The 23,821-nt window shown below is 33.9% G+C and overlaps 1 protein-coding gene across 5 annotated transcripts in view; it reads right to left on the minus strand.

The window, feature by feature from the left end:
* Positions 1 to 60: 60 nt before the first annotated feature.
* Positions 61 to 23,821, minus strand: part of AP1S2 (adaptor related protein complex 1 subunit sigma 2) — a 31,252-nt gene continuing 7,491 nt past the window's right edge. For 2 of the 5 annotated variants that reach the window (XM_001364414.5, XM_056808473.1), the window contains exons 3-5: positions 19,324 to 19,432; positions 18,105 to 18,242; positions 61 to 1,439 (exon numbers count right to left, since the gene is read on the minus strand). In XM_001364414.5, coding sequence (XP_001364451.2) covers positions 1,392 to 1,439; positions 18,105 to 18,242; positions 19,324 to 19,432 — 295 coding nt within the window. In that variant the 3' untranslated portion in view covers positions 61 to 1,391. Of the gene's footprint in view, positions 1,440 to 3,110; positions 4,416 to 14,281; positions 14,378 to 18,104; positions 18,243 to 19,323; positions 19,433 to 23,821 lie in introns of those variants that run through there. The other 3 variants (XM_007500868.3, XM_056808474.1, XR_008914253.1) reach the window with 2 other exon arrangements.

Here is a 23,821-nt window from a genome sequence, read left to right on the forward strand (position 1 = left end):
CCTTTCCAGCAGCTGCTACTCTTACTAACAAACCTTTGGATAGAGATAAACACACTGCGGTGGTGGTGTAAGAGTGGACGTTTATTACAACTAATGTATGTAATAAGACAATGGTCACAGCCTAAATATTGGTCACAATTACAAAGCTTAATCCAGCCAAGCACAAACAAATAAGTGAAAATGTAAACCTTGAAAGACACGTTTTTAAATACATAAGAAAATGGTACTGAAACAAAATTACGGTGACTTTAAAAAATAAATCCCACTATTGCCATTTTACCTTATCCAGCTAACATTTTTACATGAATATTTTCTGATTAGGAGGTGGCATGACAGGAAACGTCATAAATTGGTGGTAGATAGGTACATCATAAAAAAGTACAGGGAAAATTTAGTTAACTAGAATAACTTACTATCAATACTGGAGCAAACAGTCATGTGATGATACCTTGTGTTAAGATGTCAACAATACCAGGCAAATCACTTTTATAACATCCTATTTTAAGTAGCTGTTTCCCTTAGTCCATGTAGAAATGAGGTAAATAGTGGCAGTATAATGTAAAGGGGGGGAGAGATGATAACCCATTTAAGTTGTAAAATTATGCTTAAAAGAAATCTTATATAGAAAACATTTAACCCATTTCCATAATGTACATTATGTGCTCATTGGAGTATAGTATCTTCAGTCCAAATTCCTGCCTTCAACTAATGGTCAATGTAAAATAAGATTGTTCCAACTCAAGTAAACCTGTATTCCCTTTAATGTAATATCCCTTTAGTCTCAGAAACGTACATTTTTTCAATAAGCTACCAGTTTAAGATAATGTAGTTCCCAATAAGTCTCTTTGGTATACATATGTATAAGTTTCTGCAGTAATGTTAAAATTTCAATCATTTTGATATGTAAAATCAGTCAATTTTTCTCATTCCCATAAATACTGAAATGTAACACTAGTCTTTGGTTGCATAAAACTGTCCTGAAGCATTATTACGTCTACTTTTAAATGGATACAAATGTTAGCTTCCTTTCAGTTCAATGCAGTAATACCAGCAGATGTGCTTCCTGTTTGTGATTTTTATGTGTATGTTCATAATTATCACATACAAATAAAATTAATGGGAAACTGACATAGTTGAACCTTTAAGAATACTGAAATTATCTCCTGCATCAAGTTTTAGTTAACATATAAGTCCCTTTAAATTTTTTTGATTAATACTTTTTATTCCCTTTTGAAAAAGTGGAGTGTTTTTATGTAGGACTGAATGAAGCGGCTTAGCAAAACAGTAATACTGACAAACAGCATCTTACACCATTAGCTAAACATTGACATGAAGGCAGTGAACATCTACAGTATGTGAGACCACATGATGTCATCAACATGGGAGATGGCTTATGTCAGTCCAATTTCTTCAAGAACACTACGTGGGGTTTCAGCTTCCTGTGAAGGGAAAATTCAAGAGTCTTGTAAGCAGATCTAATGGGTTTTAGAATTTTAAGATTTTTCTGCAAAAGATTTTGCATGGAAAAATGCTTATGAAAGCCAAAATAACTTAAATGTCAACTTGTATTTGGAATTTTTTTTTATGCTACTGAAGCAATGGGTCACAAACATTTATGGCAGCATTAAATATGTCACAAAACATCTTTGTAAAGGATAAAGATCATGATATATTAATACTATACTAAAACAGTTAAAAAAAATAAGACCACTGAAAAGTAAATTCCAGTTTCTTTTAAAAATTCCTCCACTTGAAACCAGCAGAAACAATATCCCAAGTTCCCTTGTGCTTTCATTTACCCTGATTGCAACAATGGAAATCTTTGCATGTATTTTGGAGTTGGTATCTTGGGATATTTTAAAAATCAACATTTAGCATCTTCAGTTACCACTGTCAGAACTATCCAGAGCAAACAACATAGAGGCAATGTACAGCAACAAAATATTGGAAAAGCAAAAATAAACAACTGTTAGATTTTGTAAATTTTTTTTTTTGAAATTGTGAAAGATGATGCAAATTTTGAAGAATTTATTTCCACAGGTTTTTGACTTAACTAGCAAAAAAAAGTTATCAAAAGGGGATACAGCATCTTTATGGAAGCAAACCCCAATCAATTTTATATGCACCCATGACCAAGAAAACTTACTTTAGCATCCTAAAATATGGTTCAGCACAAAACAAGGAAAAGAAAGATATTAAACAGTAAATCCTTAGAAAATTACACCTTCAGATGACACATTATAAAGTTTCATATTTGGTTTGAATATTGGTAATTGGCCACATAAACCAACCCTTTAGGGATAAGCATATATGCTTTTGGACATTTATGTGTACAGAAACAGGAGTTTGTTGAATGTTATTTGTGAAAACAAAGCTTAAGGAATGGCTATAAAATGCTGAAATGAATGGATCAGAGTAAACAACTTCATTAAAATGTTTAAAGAACTTTTACCATAATGACTAGAAAAAAATTCACAAAATAGCTTTTTTTCCCCTGCTCTCCACTCCAGTCCATTAAGTCAACTTGTCATAGCATTCATGAAACCCAACCAATAAACAGATGCCTATTTTGGCACTAGTTTTGCTAGATATTTCTACTCAACTAAGAGACACGATTACAGAGCTATTCCTTGGTGCTACTAAGATCCTTCCCATGTTTCACTTTATCTAATATCATTTGCTGAAAAACAACAGATTCTTTTCATATTTTCCCAACATCTGAGGAAATACAAATTGAGCATTTGACAATTAGTGCAATTTGGATTATACAGCAGTTAATGTAGAACAGAGGTGTCAACTCATGAATGTTGCCCAAACCATGTTAAATGTAGCTGGGAAATGTTCAACAAAATAAAAGTGACATAGATGTTAATTTATGGTTTTCCAAGTTATTATGTAGCCTGCAGAGTTCCATTTCTCTTTTGAGTCTGACCCACTGATACACAATACAGTTTTCAAAATTTACACACACACACACACACACACACACACACACACACACACACACACACGTATATATATAAGCATTACCTGGACACACTGAAAAATAGCGAATTTTCCTGGGTAGATGGGACAACGTGGAGGAAGAAAGCCATTCACATGAGACAGGGTGCATGCATGCAATATTTTTATTTTAGACATGCCAAGAAAGCTATTTCAGAATGTAGTCATTTAAAGCAAGCAGCTATACACAAAGAACAAGAGAAGCAACATTATGGTACCACTCAGCGCACTGCAATTTTTGGCCAACAGACATGAAAATGTGCATGTTGATGTTATATTAAACACTGTATTACATTAAAAAAATACTGTCTTGGGAAAAAATACTGTAATGAAGTCCCAGAATAAACTACATTCTCAACCTTGTTAACCCTTTGTGCCAGTACAAGTATCATTTTAGGATTTAAAAAAATACAAATAACTTCGATCCTAATGACCTGCCGGACCTACTTTGAGAGGCTGTCTCAGGCAGGGATGAGTGTGATTAATCCTTGTGGGTGAGTATGCCCCTTAATGACCTACTGATTTGTTCTTCAAGCTATGAAATGTGGAATTTTTCTTTTTGAAATGTAATATGTGTTGAGTTAAAAGCTTATAATATTGATGAGAGTATAACTATTTTAATCCATTTCAAACATATAAAGTCAGAGCTATCAAAATGTAGATACTTCGATATTTCATCTAAAAGTGCCATACCCTTATGAACACAAGCAATCTCCAAAGTTTTGAAAGAATCATTATTGTTCAACTCTAGCTAGCATCTAGTGCAAAAAGGCAATTCTTTAATTCAATCATTCAGCAAGTGCAGAAGTCTCTCCCTCTGTGGACCAGTTTAATAAGTGACAAATACTTTTTGTCTATAAGAATATGCCTTGGGTTTTCAATCTATGCTCTTCCTGTATTATTTATTCTACATACACTCATCTATGCAGAAGTTACAGGACACATTCATGATGCAATTTGAGAGACATTATTGTTCTGAAAAGCAATTCTTCTACATACAAGTCACGCGGTTTGATTTGAGCTTTAGCGGGCTGTATGCTGCTGCTGCTACTCATTTGGCTACATTGGAACATTTTCCTCTAACTGAAATTGATCCCAGATGATTGGTTAATAACAAGTACATATTTAAGATGACAATTTTACTCCAAACATACAAGCCATATATTTCACGAAAGAATTAACCAGATATTGACAGGAACAAACTACATCAAGATGACACGGGAGGAAAAACAATGTAAACAGGGAGGCCACAATACAACAGCAGAATGGCTATGATAATCTAGGTTCAAGATGATTTGTTTCACCAGTTGTTCTGTCATAAGTAAATCAGCTCTATTTCCTCTGTGACATTCGGCATACTCGATGAGTGATGTCACTTAGTACACAGGGACATTAAAGTATTCATGGCGTGGCTACAAAAGAAATGCACACATTCTTACATATGGTACACAAATGGACACGTTATAAATATTCTATTAGGATGGGTGTTGTCTCACACAGTTACCATACACTAAAATTCACTTAGGAAGCTGTATCTCCATTTAATAAAATCTTGATTAACTGAAATGGGAAGAGGGGAAATATGTGCATCAATTGTTAGGAAAAAGAAACACTAAACAATGGATTCATCTACTCATGGAAACTTCAGAGGGAGGTTCTGAAATCAAGCTGTATTCATCTTAATCTTCTCTGACTACACTAAAATTATATGATCATAATATAGGTTAAGGATAATATGGAACAATCCTCTCATTTTACAGGTGAGGAAAGCGAGGCCCCAGAAAGTGGCAAAAACGGACCTAGATCTGCTCTCAGTCCAGTGCATTTTCCAACCTCTTACTGTAACAACAGGCTTTAATGTTCAAAATTATAGCACTAAAGTAGTACTGCGAGATCCTAGAACATCTAAGTGGGATTCAATTACATTGGTTACATTGTATTTCCTGAAGCAGGAAAGTTGAAGAATACATTTTGGAAGGATTTTCAACAGGTTTTCCAATCAATGTTGCGTCAACCAGAAAACTACCAAAATGCACCATATTAAGTGCACTAGCTAATTAAGGGTTTATTATACTTAGGAAGGGAATTTAATCTCAAAGAAAACAATTAGGTAGCTATAAATCTCCTTACAAATGAAAAATGAAAATCTTTTCCCAAGAAAAAACTAGTCACTCACCTGGTATTTTAAGCTGCAAATGAGCCAATTTCTTTCTTTTTTTAATTAGAAAAATAGGCACACAATACAACTATTCTCCAAGAATATGATCTTAAGATTTGAGCATATTATAATATTTATTAAAAAGGGATTATTTTCTTTAAAATCTCCCAGCTTTAGTTGTATTAACTAAGATTTTAAAGTACATATTTTCCCCCCCACAAAGTGCAAATTTTCCCCCCCAAAATGTTTTCTTTCATTAAAAGGCAATGTATGGATCCAAGACACCTTTGTGTTCCCAATTAAAAGTGGCATAATTAACATTAATTTGAGATCAGTGTTTCAACTTGTAAAATCAGTGATGTAAAATGACTTTAAATATGCAGCCACATCTGATCTAAGGAGAAGGAAATGCTTAAATTTTAGTTCAGGAGTTCCTAATACATTTTAAATGTATTTTTTTTAAGAAGGGTAGAATTATACCTAAATTAAATGAAGTAAAAAGAGAAAGAAAAAAATTTCAGACGTTTAGCTATAGCATATCTTTTTAAAAGGTAAATTAAAAATATCACAACTAAGATGGGAAAGCAACTGTAAATAAGCAGGGACTAGAGAGATTCTCTCATTTTCACAGGGAAATTCTGTTTTTGTATAAACAGCTCATCTATAATTTGTGGGCATTTTGGAATTGATAAAATTTAAAATATTTTGTGAAAAACTTTCATTTTAGAAAAATATACAAATATAAGTGAAATCATATGAAAGTAAAATCTTGTAGGTTGTAATAGACAGAATAACTAACATAAAATACCAACGTCCGACTAATCATAATGACCAATCTTGACCCCAAGACAGATCCTGGAACAGCTATACTTCCTTTCTTTCCTCTTTTGAGGAAATGGAGTGTTAGGCAAAGTCACTATACTGATTACTTTTCTTTTACTATAGGAAAATATTCAGTGCTGACTTGGAAGGGGCTATATCTGGAAATGATTGATTTAAAAAAACAAAGTCCCAAACCCTAGGAAGTAGAACATACAACAGGGAAATGTCTGTTATAACAAAATACCAAGACCTTATTTTTCAGTGTATTTCTTATAGTAGAGACAGGCACTTATTATTAGGACTCAAGTTTCTATTAGAATATATTTATCATTTAAGTTATTGTTAATAATTATAAACATACCTAAATTTTTTTTAAAGCCCTTACTTCCATCTTAGAATCAATACTGTATATTGGTTCTAAGTCAGAAGAACAGTAAGGGCTAGGCAACAGGGGTTAAGTGACTTGCCCAGGGTCACACAGCTAGGAGTGTCTAAGGTCAAATTTGAACCCCAAACCTCCTGGCTCTAGGTTTGCCTCCCAAGCCACTGAGCCACTAGCTGCCCCCAAATCAACTTATTTTTGAGGACAGTTAAGTCAGCCTTTAGTTAACAAAAATTCCTACATTTTTATTCTATTTTTCAGTCTTAAATATTTTTGTTTTCTCTTACTCAATTAAGTAATTTCTCTTACTCAATTTCTCTTACTAAAATTAAGAAAACTGAACTTAACTGGTGCATCTAACAAAAGGGTTAGTTCCAAGATGATTTGGTTTATTGCACTCCCAAGGAGTATGAAGGAAAAGCAATGCTAACTGGGATCTGAGTAATGCTTAGTCTCACAAAATTGAGTATCAAGGAAGAGACTGCCTTCACAAATCTTACTGTGTCTTTGATATGATAATCATATAATATCAACTAATATTTACACAGAGCTTACTTGCACCAAGCACTGTTAAGTGCTTTAAAATGATCTCATTTGATCCTCATTACAATCCTGGGAAGTAAGTGCTAGGGTTATCTCTTTTTCACCAATGAGGAAAATGAGACAAAGAGAAGTGAAGAAACTTGCCTTGGGTTATCTAACTAGTAAATGTCTGAGGTCAAATTTGAACTCAGGTCTCCTCCTGCAGGACCTGTGCTCTCTATCTACTGCATCATCTAGCACTGCTCTAATATCTACCTACCTAGACAGGTTGATGTGGCACTATTACTTTTTATTCTCTGCATACCTTCAATTCTGTACTTAGTAACAAGGTATGGTATTACAAAGTAGGTTGTCTCAAAAAAAAAAATCCAGAACTAAGGAATATGTAAAAAAGAATATTCTTAAATCAATAAATTGTTATTATGACCAATTAGACAATGTGGGGCTAAGCATTTTAAGTTGTATTTTATTGTAATTTAATTTGTAGTTTATTTTGACAATGTGTGATTAATATATATTTCTAGACAAAAATATAAAATAGCTCAGTAATCAACAAATATCTTAACATCTTTTCAATTTTGCTTTATTTAATGTTATTTTTGTGGAGGAAGGGGGATTTTATCCTGGTGGGAAAGTAAGCCTGTGTTGTGAAGTGTTATACTAATTCAGTACAAGATACAGGGGGGTTCCTAGAACTTCCAAAGTTTGAGTATTGTCTGAGAGGCCTGCCACCCAAATGATATTGACCTTACGTGCACAACCACTCTCTAGGCCAGGAACAATATGTGAATGTGCATAAATGAAGAAAATTCTCAAAACAATGACCTGAGCAAACTTTAGGATTAGAGCTCATTTTTACTTAAACATTGGATTCAATTCAAACAAACCTTTTTTTTGCTTTCAAACAAAATTTTTTTGGGGGCAATTTAAAATAATCACTACATTCTAGGTCTTCATGTCACAGCCTAGTGGCTAGGATCTTTGGGTGAAAATAAGACTATAGGGTATTGGTGGGAAAATTTAATTAGGTTGGGATATAAAGTCTTTCATATTCTTTTATATTTTTCTAATCCCAAAGAACTAGTTAGGGATTAGTCGTCTCTCCCTTTCAGAGAATAGCAGAGTTTTTGGTTTTTAAAAAATAATATGGTAAAATATCAATAATATAGGCTTCACTAGGAAGATGTTAATTTAAAGTAGCAAAAATATCTAAATTAAGAGAATTTCTTGGAAAAAAAATTCTGCTAAGTTCAAGTGGCTCAGTGGAGTCCAAATTAAGTACTTCTGTTCTTTATTAGCTAAGTAGAAAGAGCTTTGAGTGGCAGTTCAGAGGCTTAGATTAGCATGCCATTATGTGATTTATTTCTACTGTGTCTGTACCTCTTTAGGTTCATCTGTAAGGCTAGAATATATAAACCTGTGCTATCTACTCACCAAACAGTTGCAAATAAGAGTTATCAAAACAGCTTGGCAAACTATGAAGCACAGTATAAATGTCAGGTATTACCTTGACTGAAAAACAACAAAATAATATGTCCAAACCTCGGTGACTCCTTTTGGGGTTTCCTTGGCAAAGATACTGGAGCGGTTTACCATCACCTTCTTCAGTTCATTTTTAAGATGAGGTACTAAAGCAAAGAGGGTTAAGTGATTTGCCCAGGATCACACAGCTAGTTAAATATCTGAGGCCAGATTTAAACTCAGGAAGAGGATTCTTCCTGATTCCAGAATCTGGTACTCTATCCACTGCACCACCTAGCTGGCCTAAAGTATTTGTCCTTTTATATAAATAAATGTGAGGGGGGAGGAGTGGAGTAGACAGAGAACAGATTCTAGAAGAATTGGCTCAGAGTCCTGCCTGATAAAAGACTGGCTGTGTAACCCTGAGCAAGTCACACTTAACCTCTCCCAGGCCTAGTCAACTCTCTAAGACTACATGAAGAATTTTCTTAATCATACCAATGAAATCACAGGGCTAATCCCACTCCACATAAATTAATAGCTATTTTTGAAATTCTCCCTCTACTTTAAATATTTTCCAAAATGATCATATTATAAATGTGTACTATGAAAGGCTTTACTCAGTAAATGTAGTCCAGTCTAGCCTGGATTACCACTGGATTCCAAATTAGTTGAGTCCAAACTGAGATTGTATTGTATCTCTATGTTGTCTATATGTTATGTAGAAGAGGCAAAGAAAATAATAGGAACTTAAACAGAACATAAAAAAGAGAGGCTACTTACTCTTACCTCTGTCAGTCTGGATAAGCCCACTCTGGGCATTGTTTTTTTTTTTATCTGAGAAATGAAGGGAGTTGAACTAGATGCCCCTCAGGCCCCTTTCTAGATCTATTTACAATCCCCTATTACATTTAACTAGTCTCCAAACTAGGCCTTTGTCTATCTGGTCCCACTGACTAAAGCAGTACTGGTGAACCTTTTAGGGAACCCCCAGCCTGGGTGCCATGCCCCACCCCACCCCTGTGGGCAGGACCCATCTCCTGCAGCCATAGTTACCTGCCCCTGCACCCAGACTCAAGGGGGTGGGGGCAGAGTGAGGAGATTGCTGTCGAAGAAGCCTGGGGCAGGGGGTTGGGGGGATGGCTCAGAGAACAAATGCCCTCTCCCCTGAGTTTGGGGTAGGGATTGGACTCCCAGCTGGCTCCCACCTGCTTTGGGGGAAGCTGCCTCCTACAGCCACAGGGACTTGCCCCTTCATATAGCCTCCTTGGAGCTGCCTATTGGGCTGTGACACATGACCCATGTTGGGGTGGGGAAGCAGAGTTAGCCTTTGGGGGACAGGGTCACCCCCCAGACTGGTGACTGCTCAGGAAGGAAAAAAGTGGATATCTTTTAGGGAGTGGGGCTGGGTAGCAGGAGAAGAGGCTCCCCCTTTTCCCCCTATAGCCCCCTTGTCCCAGTACAGGGTAGGGACATAGGGAAAGGCATTGCTTGAACACTATGCTCAGGGGAAGGTGTCAACACAGGGGGGTGGGGAGGCATGGAGAGGGAGAGAGGAGCAACTGCCAGGACAGGTGTGGGTATGTCCACAGAGCCATCTCTGCATGCTGTCTTTGGCACATATGCCATAGGTTTGCCATCACGGGGCTAAAGGATTTGGGAAGAAGTAGGTTTCAGGAAGAGATTTGTTTAGTGAAGGATCAGTTATGCTAATCCTATCAGTGTGCTGAGGAATAAAGAAAACATAGAGGAGTTAGCAAAGAGAAAGAGGATTTTAATCTCAATTGAAATAATCATCCTCTATCAACCTTTTTTTCTCTTGCAAATACCTGTTCATCAGTAGGGTTGTCACCAAAAGTCAGAGATAATGCTTATACTTTCAACACACACATGGATTGTAGAACTTGTAAACAGACTGTGACTAGTAATTTCTAACTCTGGAGCCCTAAACCTCATTTTGAAAACTAGAAGGGGGAAAATGAAATTCTAAGATATTTAGATACCAAGAAAAGAAAAACAGTATACTGTTTTTTTTTTATTTGCAGAAATACTTCTGCAAAATTCTTTATATGAAATGTCTAATTTAGTCACCTAAAACTTTGATTTTACTAATATTTGCATGCCACTAGTAAACAATATGATGCCTTTAAATAAAAAGAGCAAGTGAGGGCTAAAGATGGCATGGTAGTTTTACTCTTACCTCAGTGCTTAAAAAAAAAAAGACATAAAAAGACCGTGATTTCAACCATGGCAAGAATTTTAAAAAACTGATTAAGACAAGCCAAATGAACTACCACATTAAAATTCAAATGCTATCAACATTTAAATAAATAACAATTGAATAAAGTCATGAAACAGAAATTAAGCCACAGAACATTACTATGACAAGTAGCTAATTCATTATTGAAGAAGTTTGTTTATTGTTGGGCAGCACTAATTTTTAAGAAAGTCAAAAGATAATAGATTTAGTGCTGGAAGCAGGAACTTAGAGGTCATCTAGTTCAACCACTACATTTTATAGATGAAGAAGTTTACTGACCAGTCCAAGGTAACGGGCAATAAAAGTGACATATGCAAACTGAATCAGTTTTTAAAAAACTATTAAAACTCTTTTTATGGTAGTGGTGTAAAAAAGCAGCAAATCACTGAATCTGAAGTCTAAAAACATGTTCATATCCCCACTAATGCTACTGATTGCTGGTGGTATGTAAATTGATTAATGAGGGGCTGGGCTAGAAGACTGTTAAGGTTCTTTCAAGCTCTAGATTCCACTTTCCTATTATTATCCTAATCATCTGACCTATACTTTCACTTTCAAAACTAGGGAATTCATTATCACTTCCCAAGATAGCCAGTTGTAATAGCTTAAAGCATTAGTAAGTTTTCCTTTATTTTGGACCAAAACCTATCTTCATGTTACTATCACTCATTAGTCCTGTTCTAGCTCCTTGGAACTAATAAATTTTATCCCTTTTCAACTTTTACAAAATCTTCCCTTTTCCACACTAAACAGTTTTATTTCTTTCGACAGATTCTCACAAAGAATGGTTTTGCATCACTTCATCATGCATACTCTACAACACGAGATGGAATACTACTGTGCGAGTTAGGAAGACATAGGTTTTAGTTCTACCTGACATAGGCTGTGTGATCACAGCTAGGTCACTTAATCTCTTTGGCCACATACTATCTCATCTCTAAAACAGATAATCTCTGTAGATCCAATCCAGACTGGTATGTTTTAAAGATCTCAAAAGCATTCTTCAAACTCTAATAATCTGAATAAATGTCACCTATTTTGTTATTCCTTTTAGCAAAGACAAAGACAACCAACCTTTCATTATGAAAATATAAACTCTGAAGCTGTATAATCTATACATGACAGAATAGAATAGCTAGCATTTGTATAAGGCTTAAAGGTTTGAAAAGCAAGCTACAAATGTTATCTCATTTTAAACTCAGAACAACCCTAGGAGGGAGATGATACTATCATCCTCATTTTATAGATAAGGAATGAGGCACATCAAGGTTAAATTACTTGCTCAGGGTCATATGACTAGAACTCAGGTTATCTTTCTAGCTATTGGTTCGGCATTGAACCACCTGGATTCTATGTTCTATTCACTATACTAATAAAGAAGTTTATACTTGGCTTTTTTGGTTGCCATATCACATAACTGATCAGTTCCTAGATTTCAAAAAACTCCAATTCTTTTTCACCTGAATGGCTGTTCAGTCATATGTGCTCCATTCTGTACTTGAAAAGATGACTACAACGTTTTCTATTTTTCCTTATATATTATTTTATTAAATATGGTTCATTATTCTAGCCAACTAAATTTTTTTTGAATAATGATTCTGCCATCTAATATCTTTAGCAGTTCCTCTAGGTTTCCTGTAATCTACAAATATAAGAATCATATTAGCTCCTTACCCAATTAAACAATAATATCAACCAGCAATAATAAAAATATTGATTAAAACAGATGAATGACAGGTCTCTGATACAAGTTAAAAGAGGCACATGCCTCTTTCCAGGTTGACAATATTCTATTATCACTCTTTGGCTCCATTATTGAATTCACCTGGCATTCAATTTGCATATCTCTCCATATTTTCCCAGATGCTATCATGATATTCTCTGAAATATAAGGGGGCAACTGGGTGGCTCAGTGGACTGAGAGCCAGGCCTAGAGATGGGAAGATCTAGGTTCAAATCTGACCTCAGATACTTCCTAGATGTGCAACCCAAGGCACCTTAACCCCCACCATTGCCTAGCCTTCCTTGGAACCAATACAGTATGGATTCTAAGATGGAAGGTAAGGTTTTAAAAAAGAAGTATGAGTGAAGGATATCTATGCCACTGTATACTAGCTTAGTATACAAATAATAAAGTGGATCTGTAATCTCTAAGACAGAGGCATTCCCTCCAAAAAGTCATTTGCTATTTGCTCCACGTCCTCCCCCTTCTCCTTCCCCCCCCCCCCCATTAAATTCTCATCAGTTGTCTATCCAACTACATGGACAGCAGGCATTCTTCATCCATTTGCCCAACTAGGTAGGAACAGAGTTACAATTAGAAGTTAGGTTTTCTGAGTAAAAAGCCAACATGAATACTCTTTTCCAAGCCCTGCTCAAAATGATTTCAAAGTATTGAAGAGATATTTAGGGCAACTGATCTTATCTTTAATTTAAAAAAATGTATTAATGTGCCAACTACAATGACTTATAGGAAATTAAATGTCATAAGGTAAAACATTTTTAAAAATCACATTTTACCTTATTTTCTATTTGTATCATATAATATAATCTAATAATAAGAGCATTTTTGTATTTCTATATAAAATACTCCAAATTAATAAAAATAATAAAAAAAAATAAAAAATTTAATCTTCACATGTCTTAGAATCAATACTGTGTATTGGTTCCAAGTCAGAAGAGCACTAAGGGCTAGGCAATAGGAGTTAAAATGACTTGCCCAAGGTCACATGACTACCCAGATTTGAACCCAGGACCTCCCATTTGTAGACTTAGCTCTCAATGCACTGAGCCACCCAGCTGCCCCCATTAGGTATCATTTTTAAAGATGACAAACTGTTAAGTATTAATGCTTAAACCATTTGCTTTCCAGAACTATTGTTATGCATTTGAAAGTTATGTAACTATATCTTTGAAAATATTCTGTAATTCATTTTCATACCAAATTATTATTGTAATGTGGTAAATTACACATAAAATACAATAAATATTGTATTAAAAACAATTCATGAAATACCTAATATTTAAAGAAAATTATGACTTCCATTAAAAACAACTTTTTTCCTCCAAAGATCTTACCTTAGCTTTCTGAAGTACTGCTATATTTCCTTAATAATTATCTTCCACAAAAACATTGATGTATTGTAGATGCAAATATACTCTATCATGCAGCACATGGTATTAAAATATATAACATGTCTATAGGCCTCCATTTCCTAAAAATAATTTATTAACAACTACATATTCAATAAATATATTTATTTTTAAGAAGGTTATTTTGAAACAGATGCAACAAATTCCCAAGTTTAATGCTTGCTTTCTTTATTTTCCACAAACTTCTTTCATCAGTAACAGTGTCAACAGCAAAGCTCAAAATGGGAATTAAAATTTAATTGAAAACAAAAGAAAACAAATCCAAAACTTTAAACTGATGCTGTTAGTATGAAAAGGAAAGGTTTAAAACACACCCCAAAGCACTCTTTAAATACTATCATGCAAATACTGCAGAGGGTTTAAGCCCATTACCCATACTTAATATTACTGATTTGCCTTCACTTTATCAAGCAAGGACTTGAATTCATTTCACGTGCAACAATCTTTGCATAGCACCTCATTTTATCCATGCCACCAAAATGGTAAATTTAGTAATTACCAATAATTAGGGTAGGGGTGAAGGAAAACTAAGGCCTTATATTGTTCTTAATCATAAGATATCGTCAGACAAACCTCCCCAGTCTTCATTCTGGTTCTACAAAATTAAGCAGTAGAGAAAAATGGTTAAGTACCTGACTGAAAAAATGTGTATTTTTTGTGTCACTAAAGATAAGGTAAGAATGCTAGTGTTTTACTCACCCTCTCTCTATTCCATCATGCTTCCACCCTCCAATCTAATTTTAACTAGAGTATTTTAATATTGGTGGTGATGGGAAAGAAGTGATTTATTATACTGGCTATATAATAATATGTTTTTAGAAGGAATACATTTAAATTATAACAACAATACTAATTCAACTTTCCTGGTGTTACATTTCTTAACTTTGAATTACTTTTAACAAGATTAATAAAGTATTATACCAGTAGCATATTAATAAATCATTTCCTATATATTCAAAAATTAAATATTAAAACATTAATCATTTGGACTACCTTCTAGGCCTTGCCCCAACTGACATTATCTAGTTATATGGCTATATACCAGAAGAATAAAATACATTGTCCAGTTTGGAAGTAATACATTTGATCTTTTTACTTTCACTTCTATCAAAATTCTATTTATTTGGATCTGTATAAAAATAAATGCACCAGATATACTAGTCATGCCAGATGCTATTTGGATAAAATCATTGTTTAAAACACCTTTGTCCTATTCCTCAGTTGTTCTATACCATAACAGAACATCTATGCATTCTTTAATGACCTATATAAACTGATAACCATTAATTATCCAAAAGATAAAATCTTAAAACTATCTTTCCAAATTTCTCAAATTTATCTGTGGAGTTAAAAATACTAGTTCCACATTAAAAAAAAAATACACAATGGGCAGACATCTCAAATCCAACATCTCTTAAAAATTTCATACCTAAATGTTATTAAATTGATGTAAAGGCCTAACCAATTTGAAAATATGTGAAAGACTATATGCCTTACTTAATTTTTCTACTACTATAAAACTTTTTTGGAGTTTTAGGTAATTACATAGGCTTCTGACACCAAACAATTTTGAGGTGAACTCTAAAAGATCCACTTTCTAACTAAGAAAAACAATTGCATCTAAAAGAATTCTATTTGGAATTTGGAAAATATTTCAAAAACTGTTAAAGATTTTTTCTTATTAAAAATCTGAACTAATATACCAAGCAAATACTCAGACAATACACAAAGAAAGGGACAATATTATGTACGTCAAAGTGCTCATGGTAAGTATTTTCTCCAGATGAAAAAAGTAATGTGTCTGTTAATTATCAAATTATCTCCTAATGATTTGGGGGTTGAGGAACATTTTGGTAAAATAAACTGGGAAACATGCCAAGGATGCTTTCCTTTAGGAAAAGTACAGTGAGGTCTATAACATGAATAATTTTTTAATAAGTCATAATGGGAGAATTTTATTTAGTTGTATACAAAATATATTTAGTATAGGCTAGATCATTTTCTCATTACTTAATCCTATTAAAGATCTAGTCACTGCATGCATAAAATATTTCTCCTTCAAAGAACTGTTCCCTCCCAAATCACATTCTTATGTTATATATTCTTATACACCAGATGAAAATATCTGTACTTTCAAAGGCATTTATAAATAAATAATAGATTCCAAGTTTTAAATGCCTATATAGTCAATGAAATGGGGAGTTAGGGAACTTTGTTAGCTAAGGTTTTGTTTTTCAATTTTCAACTCTAATTATGCTTTTCTCACCTAATGTAAAAAAAATTTTTTTTTTGAAAGACCAATATGATTTGGTTTAGTTAAAAAAAAAAAAACATTTCTTGTTAACATACTATAAAGCAAGCATTTAAGAAAAATTGGATAAATTAAAAATGTTTCCATAGTAGTATCATTCTTTGGGTTAAAAAAAAGTAAACAAAAAACATGAAACCTCAAAGAGAGATTAGTGTACTTGGCATTCTATCTCTAGAACAATATATAATTAAAGTGAATTTAAATGATTGCAAAAATATTTTAAACAAAAAGTCTCTGAATTTGAAAAACAGGGAAACAAAAACATGTTAACAGGATCATTCATAGATTCTGAACTGGAAGAAACCTCAGAGGTCATAAAAATACTAAATGGAAGAATTCAGTTTTATTGGAGACAACATGGGAATGATGTAAAAGTGGGAAAAGTTTTAATTATATTTACATTGATATATCTCAATCAAAAGAAATACAAGGGTAAAAAAGATTACTAAGTCTTAATTAAAGAATTTTAATTCTTCCTTTCTGATTTTTTAAAACTCTTACCTTCCATCTTAGAATCAGTACTATGTATTATTTTACTTTTGTAGAAAATTATGGTAATGTTCACATAACAGTTGATTCAAACTCTAGATGATATTTTACATTTTCACAATAACTGATATAGGGAGATTATAAAAAAGAACAATTTCTTTTCCTTTTTTTCTGATGGAAGTCAAAGTTTAAGAAAGTAGAATTTAAACAACTTTAATCAACTACCATTCTCTTACTTCAAACTGTTCATTATGTACAAGTGAAAAGCAAATATATAAAGCTTATCTTTTACAATACAAAAAATATCTAAAAAGGACCACATAAAAGGGTCAAGTTCTTTTAAAAATACCCTTGCAATTGCTCTGTGTGCCTGACCAATTGATTTGACCAATCTGGGCTTCAATTTATCTTGCAAATTTTTATTTATAAAGTAGGGGGGCCTGGCCTAGATGACCTTTGTTGGTCTCTTCCAGTCTTAAGTCTTTAATTCTCTCATCTTAAAAATAAGGATTCAAAAAACAAGCCACTTCAAAAAGACACTATGACACACACACAAAAAAGTCAGCCTCTTAACAACCATTTAACAGAGTAAGAGAAATAGTTTCTTTTAAAATATTTTTTGTACTTTGCATATCTTCTAAGGTGCTAAAAAAAATTCATGGTATGTCTTCTACAACTGTGTCTTAATTACTACTTAAGCATAGTATGTTTAATGCAAAAATTACATAGATGAACTTTAGAAAAGATTTTATGAACCCTACTCATCAACCCCTTAAAAGTTCTGAACTTCAGAAATCACACTGTAAACATACACATGCATCAGATCTAAACGAAAACAAAGAATCATGGAAAATAAAAAAGGTGGTAAGGAAGGTAAAGTAGGAATTGAGGTATATTGCTTATTTAAACACAATATGGAATTACTAGCATATTATTAAAACCAACTCCCCCAACATCTTAAGAATCTTAGAAAAATGTAAGTAGCCTGGATAGAGCAGTTAAAAATAAAAACAAAAACCCCTGCATTTATAACAGAAAACTACAAGGTTATTAGCCTTTTAAAAAAATCAACATATTTAAAGCATTAGGACACAATGTCCCACTTACAAATAAATGAAAAGTGAAAACACAAAACAAAAAAAAAGTCAGCATGGTACAATCAACTCAACTATCCATTGTTAATGGAAAAGAATAATCTTAATGAATAATAAACAGTAGAGAATTTCAAAATTCAGATTTACCTGGAATATTTGAATACACAAAAAAGTAGTGCCTACTGATGGTTCCAAATCTAAATGACCAACAAGGGTCCATGGGAAGCCTGAAGGCTGCGGTATTGTCTCCATAGTGAGTTCACCATTAAAATGAATGAGTTGATTGTATACAAATTATATATGAAATACATGTGTGCCACATGCTAAGCATGCTAAGAACTCCTCAAACTATTTAGGACCATAGAGCCTTTTCTAGCAAGATCAGGACATGCTATTGCTCAGTGTCAGGAGAATCACTATTAGCTTACCTCTTGTAGCAGATCTGCCTGCTCGATGGCTTTAAGTACATTTTTCTTGGACGTTTCCTGAACTTCTCCTCCCAAAAGAAACTCGTCCAAAATAAAATAAGCCTTCTCAAAATTAAAGATGATATCAAGTTCACACACCTGAAATGTAAAGTAATTGTATTTTAATGTAGGCAAGTAAAAGAACTATTGTCTTTATTTTGAAAGTAAGAAAACATTTACAAATTAAGGACATCTGCAAGCTTACTTCCATGACATAAAATTAATCCTAATCATTCTAAAAAAGGCAGCATTGTCAACAAAACAAAAATTATTTTTAATAGTCAAATTTCACATTTGTGGTATAATTCCACTAAAATATTTTATGGAAAAAAACATAACTACAATGTTCCAAACCTAAGCAACATGATGATTTTTACTGTCATCAAAATGGATTCTAATATTATCCCTAAATAGCAGATTATAATAAATACCAATGAAAATCCAAATTCTAGAATTAATTTTAAAAAATTTCTGTGTTTGCAGTTTAATTAAATGATCTTGAACCTCATCCTTGTGTGAATCTAAAGGTAAGGATTTACAATTAGGCAATCTTGGCAAAGAGGAAGACCAGTAATATGAAAAATATTCCTTTCTGCTGTGGGGTATGATCTAGGCTTGTCTCATTTTGTGGTACTTCTAAAAAGTCTGCTACTAGAACAAATGATTACGTGTAGACTACATGTTGTTACTTATGAAGGACTAAGAATTTTTCTTTCCCATGAAAAACTTTGTTATTTCAGGGCAGAACAATGGAAAACCTCTTTTTAATTGGTTGTATTTGTTCCCAACATGCTTTGATAAAAACTTGGTCACTATGCCCTATTAACTATAACTTTATCAGTCACCTAGCTTTGGGCTGCTCTCTCCAAGCATTGTATTTCCTAGGTTTATGCCACTACCATTTAGTTTTCCTGTATTTTAAAAAATTATTAAACTATTTTTAGTCCAGATGAAGAATATGATTATGGCACCCAGGCAATTTGTAGTCTGACTGTTCCCTTGTGAAAGAATTAAAATGCTTTATTAAATTGAAATGACAATACTCTGGCTAAATACTTAGACAATTATACTACTACATTTAAATAAACTAAAATGCATAATCTAAAATACAGGAATGATACACATATTTTAAGATTAGAAATATGGATAGGAATCTAATTTTTTAAAAATTATTACTCACGCTGCCAAAATATTTGTCAAGTAGTTCAACGTAACGATGAATTATTTCCAGGGTAATTAGTTCATTGTCCTGATCTTCAATAGCACAGCAGAAATACAGGCTAGCATATCTATAATGACATAATCACCAAGAGAATTTCTTCAGACAATATTCTGTTATATGCCATTAATATTCATTATTAAAATAGAACATTTATAAGGTTTCTCTTATCCTGTTTTCTAAGAACTTATTTTTAACTTCCTGGTCAATGTCATTAATTCAGAATACAAAAGAATGATATGTATAAAATACATTCATCTCAGATGAAAATTTTCAAGCAACCAGAAGTACTTTATTTAATTAGTATAATATACTTTTTCTACAATATGAATACCTATGCTCTTTGTGCCATTTCAATTATACAGTTAAAAGTAAATCTCATCAGATTTACATATGTAAATTACTCAGAATTTACTAACATAAGCAAATCAAGGCAAGGGAAGAAAAATGTGTCTAATTAAACCTAAAATTTCAATGTTTAAAACATTATAAAAGGACTGTCCCTACAGGAAATGAAGGGAAAGTATCTCCAATAGCAGGATGTTTGTAAGAAAAAGAGGTACATGAAATTATTGAGAAATCTTATTGTGAAACATGGAATAAGTGGTTTTTTTTTGAATAGGCATTCTGAATATAATCCTAAAACAAGATGCCACATACCAGACTTGTCAAGTAGGGGTCAATTTTTAACATAGCAGACAAACTTTGGCTATACCACCTACTTGCCATTCATGTACAGGATTTGTAGTACCTGGATGGAATTTCATTCACAAAGAGGTTAAATCCCAATTGCAAAGGGACTTTCAAAAGGATTCTAAAATGAAGGGAGCGGGTCCAAGAGGTTCCTATTATTCCAACAGACCACAACAGGTTTAATCAGACTACTTTCCAGCTCTATACAAAGAAGGTCTTAATAGAATTCAAAGGTACATAAACAAAATCTCAGGTATTTTCAAGGTCCCCTAAAGCAGGAGATACCTTGCCTCGCCTGTACATTCTCTGTGTCCTACTTTTGAGGCTTGGGTTCCAGATCCAACAGGACAGTATAAGTCAATTCCTTCATTAAAACATCATAAAGTAGTGATATTTCTAATTTCCTTTGCTTTGCGTGAAAATTCAGAATTGTAGAGTTTCATCCCCAATAATAAGGAAGCTAAACTTATTGAAGTGAATAATTTAGCATTAGGAGTCTTAAGTCTGTATCATGAAGATATTTAACTTGCCAAGTTGTTTTAATTAAGAATTAAAATAGCTTGTAAAAAAATTAATGTAGACTTGGGTTTGGGGAAAGCAGATTTTTAAAAAGAGATTAAAGGAGAGTATAATTTTATTTGAGAGATGAGTATGGGTGGAGAAATATTTGGAAAATTAAGATTTTTTAAATTACTATATATATTATCTAAACCTAAATAACATATAAAAAGGACTTCATTACTTTGACACTTTCTATGAAACCTGAAAATGATGAAGTCCTTCCCATTTATAATGTAGATTTGGGTAATATATATAACAATTTGCATCACCTATACATTATACACACAAGACCAAAAGACATACACACACAGTATATGCATACACCTAATGCTCAATATCTTGCCCTTACATAGAAGTTAAATAAATTATAATGGGGCAGGCTGTGTGATAAATTGCATGAGCTCTGGATTAGGAGTCAGAAGACCAGTGTTCATATCTCAACTTCGCCACTTACACTAAATCTTTAAACTTAAGATGCTTTTATTTTCATATCTAATAGGAAAGTTCCATTATTTTTCTAGACCTAGATTTCCTTAAATTTGAATAATCTCTTAAGGCCCTTTCCAACTTTAAAATCCTGTACTTTTAGTTCAGCTTTATTGTTTCAGTGATACAATCCAATAAAACATTTATTGCAGTAAAAGTTTTTATGTTCTAAGTGGGGAATATTCAAGTCATGTCCCTTAGAAACTTACAGAATAAGAGAGAAAATCACATATACAAATTAAAATACACTAAGTGCAGAGGAGGTTAAAATATATGTGTATATGTATATCAGAAATATCAAGAATAAACTACTTCTAACTTTTTCCCCCCTTTGGATGGAAGGGATAGGAAGAGGTAGAGAAGAGAATAACTGAAAGCTTCAAACAACTCTCTAATCTGGGTAAATCATTCTCCTGAGTGATTCTCCATTTGGCTAGGTAATAAAGAGGAGAGGGCAATGGATTTAGATTTAGGAAGGCCTGTGCTTAAATTCTGACTCCAAAATTTAGTAGTTGTGGGGGTAAGTAAGTCCAGTTAAGTCACTTAACAGCTCCACTTCAGTTTCCTTATCTGTGAAATGAGGTTGTATTAGATGGATTTTTAAGGTTCCTTCCAGCTCTAAACCTATAACGTCTTGATTTGGGGGGGGGTGGATATCCAGAATAGAGGAAGCAGCTAGTGGATAAAGTGCTGGGTCTAGAGTCAGGAAGACTCATCTTCCCGAGCTCAAATCTGGCCTAGGACAATTACTAGCTGTGTGACCCTGGGCAAGTCACTTAATTACATTTACTTCAGTTTTCTCATCTGTAAAATAAGCTGGAGAAGGAAAAAGTGTTTGCTAGTATCTTTGCCAAGAAAACCCTCAAATGGGGATCACAAAAGATCACAACTAAAAAGTGACTGAAAACCCAGAAGAGAAAACTAATGGTATTTTTTTAATTATTCTATTATGATGTAGCAGCAGCTACTTCTAAATGAAGAGGTTAACATAGCTAATCTAGCATATTATTATAATGGCTGATCCCAGATTATTTGATTATTTGTTAAATAGTGAAAAGACAGATTATATGCACATTATATATATATATATATTTCTTGATAAGAGAACTTTTATCCTTGTTACCTCTATTCTCTCTGCCATCACCTTCTGGGATTTTCAAAAAGTATATATATGGAACGTGGTCCCAACTCCCAACTCAACTTTAAGCCTCTGACTCAGCATCAGTACGCCCAATAGAAAGGAAGCAGGGATGTATCCTTGCTGAATACCCTTTCCATGCTATGACTAAGTAAACTATTTTTTGTTAACTGATACTCTACATAATTCCCAAACCTGGAACACCAACCCAGCCTGAGTCAGACCCAAACTACATTTTGGCAAGTAACAGGTAGGACTGGATTAGGACGACAGGAAGGAAAATGCAGAAGTGTGCCTTGAGTAGAAGTGCTAATAAAGAAGCCCTGAAACCTATGAGGTGTCCACCTTTGCCCAGAGGGAATTAGAAAGATCAACTATCTGTTAGCATTTAATAACCAGAAACAGATATGTATTCTGATGTCTTTAAAAATCATACCCTGAAGATAATAAATGTTGTGAAGTATCATTTGTTGAATTTGCTTGATTTTTAATTTGGAATTGAATGTGATCTCTAGGTCCACCAACTGTGGTAGGCATGGATCCTCCTTTGGTAGAAACTTTGAACTTGGGAATTGTGCAGAAGGAATTATTTGGAGTTTGTTTTTTAATATGGCATCTAGGAAGGAAGCCATTTGGAATAATTCCAGTGGGAGTTTGCAGGGACTTCATGCACTAAAAGAAACTTGAAAAGGGCAATGCCTAAGCCCCCTGAGAATTCCAGAGACTTCCAGAATTGTTGTCAGGGACAAATATGCCAAGTAAACCAGAACTGAATTGCCAAGGAGAGGGTATATCAATTTAAAAGGGTGGAGTTTCTGCTTTAACTACTGTGGATTTTAATTCTCTTTCTCTGGGATTTAAGAGTGAGGAACAGAAGAGTCCTTGTGACAGGCCCCAGCAAAAGCTCCAAGTGTCTTCCCCTTCCCTGATAAAAAATGGCAACTATATATATATATACACAGTAGCCTGGGGACCTATACTCTTAATTTAGTGCAGGTCCTAGCAGTGACACCCATAGCATTAGTACTCTGCTGATCGAGGACAAGAGACGGAAAGAGCACTCGGGCCCCAGCAGCAGTAGCCCAGAGGGATAGCCCTCAGAATCCAGTAAGAGGTGCTCAGTCTTAGAGCATAGAGAAATAGCATTGTCATCACAGAGTACAACAGTAAGCACCAGCACAGTAGCACATGCCTAATGGCAAACCTGGTATAACCCTCTGCTTACTGTAACCCATGTTGCCAGTGCAATATCCACTGGCCAGGGGATAATCCCTTGGGGAAGACTGAGAGAACCAACTACTGGCACTATTGGAAGTTGGCTTGTTTCCTAACAAAGGGTAAGTGAAAGGCATTTATTTATCCTCCATGGAAGGAGGGATAAGGCCTCAGCAGAGGCTGTGAAGAAGAAAAGCTCTAGTATCCCACACCCAATGGAGTTTTAGGGAAGGAAAAGTCCTGGTTGCTAGGCCTGGGAACACAAAGGGTGTGGTGGTACAGGAAGCTTCTCAGAATAAATCCTCAAATTGGCACAGGCAGCACACAAGAAGGTGATAGTGATCTTACTAGAACTGACCCTGACCC

The sequence above is a fragment of the Monodelphis domestica genome, chromosome 8 (assembly GCF_027887165.1).
Source record: "Monodelphis domestica isolate mMonDom1 chromosome 8, mMonDom1.pri, whole genome shotgun sequence".
NCBI classification, from domain to species: domain Eukaryota; kingdom Metazoa; phylum Chordata; class Mammalia; order Didelphimorphia; family Didelphidae; genus Monodelphis; species Monodelphis domestica.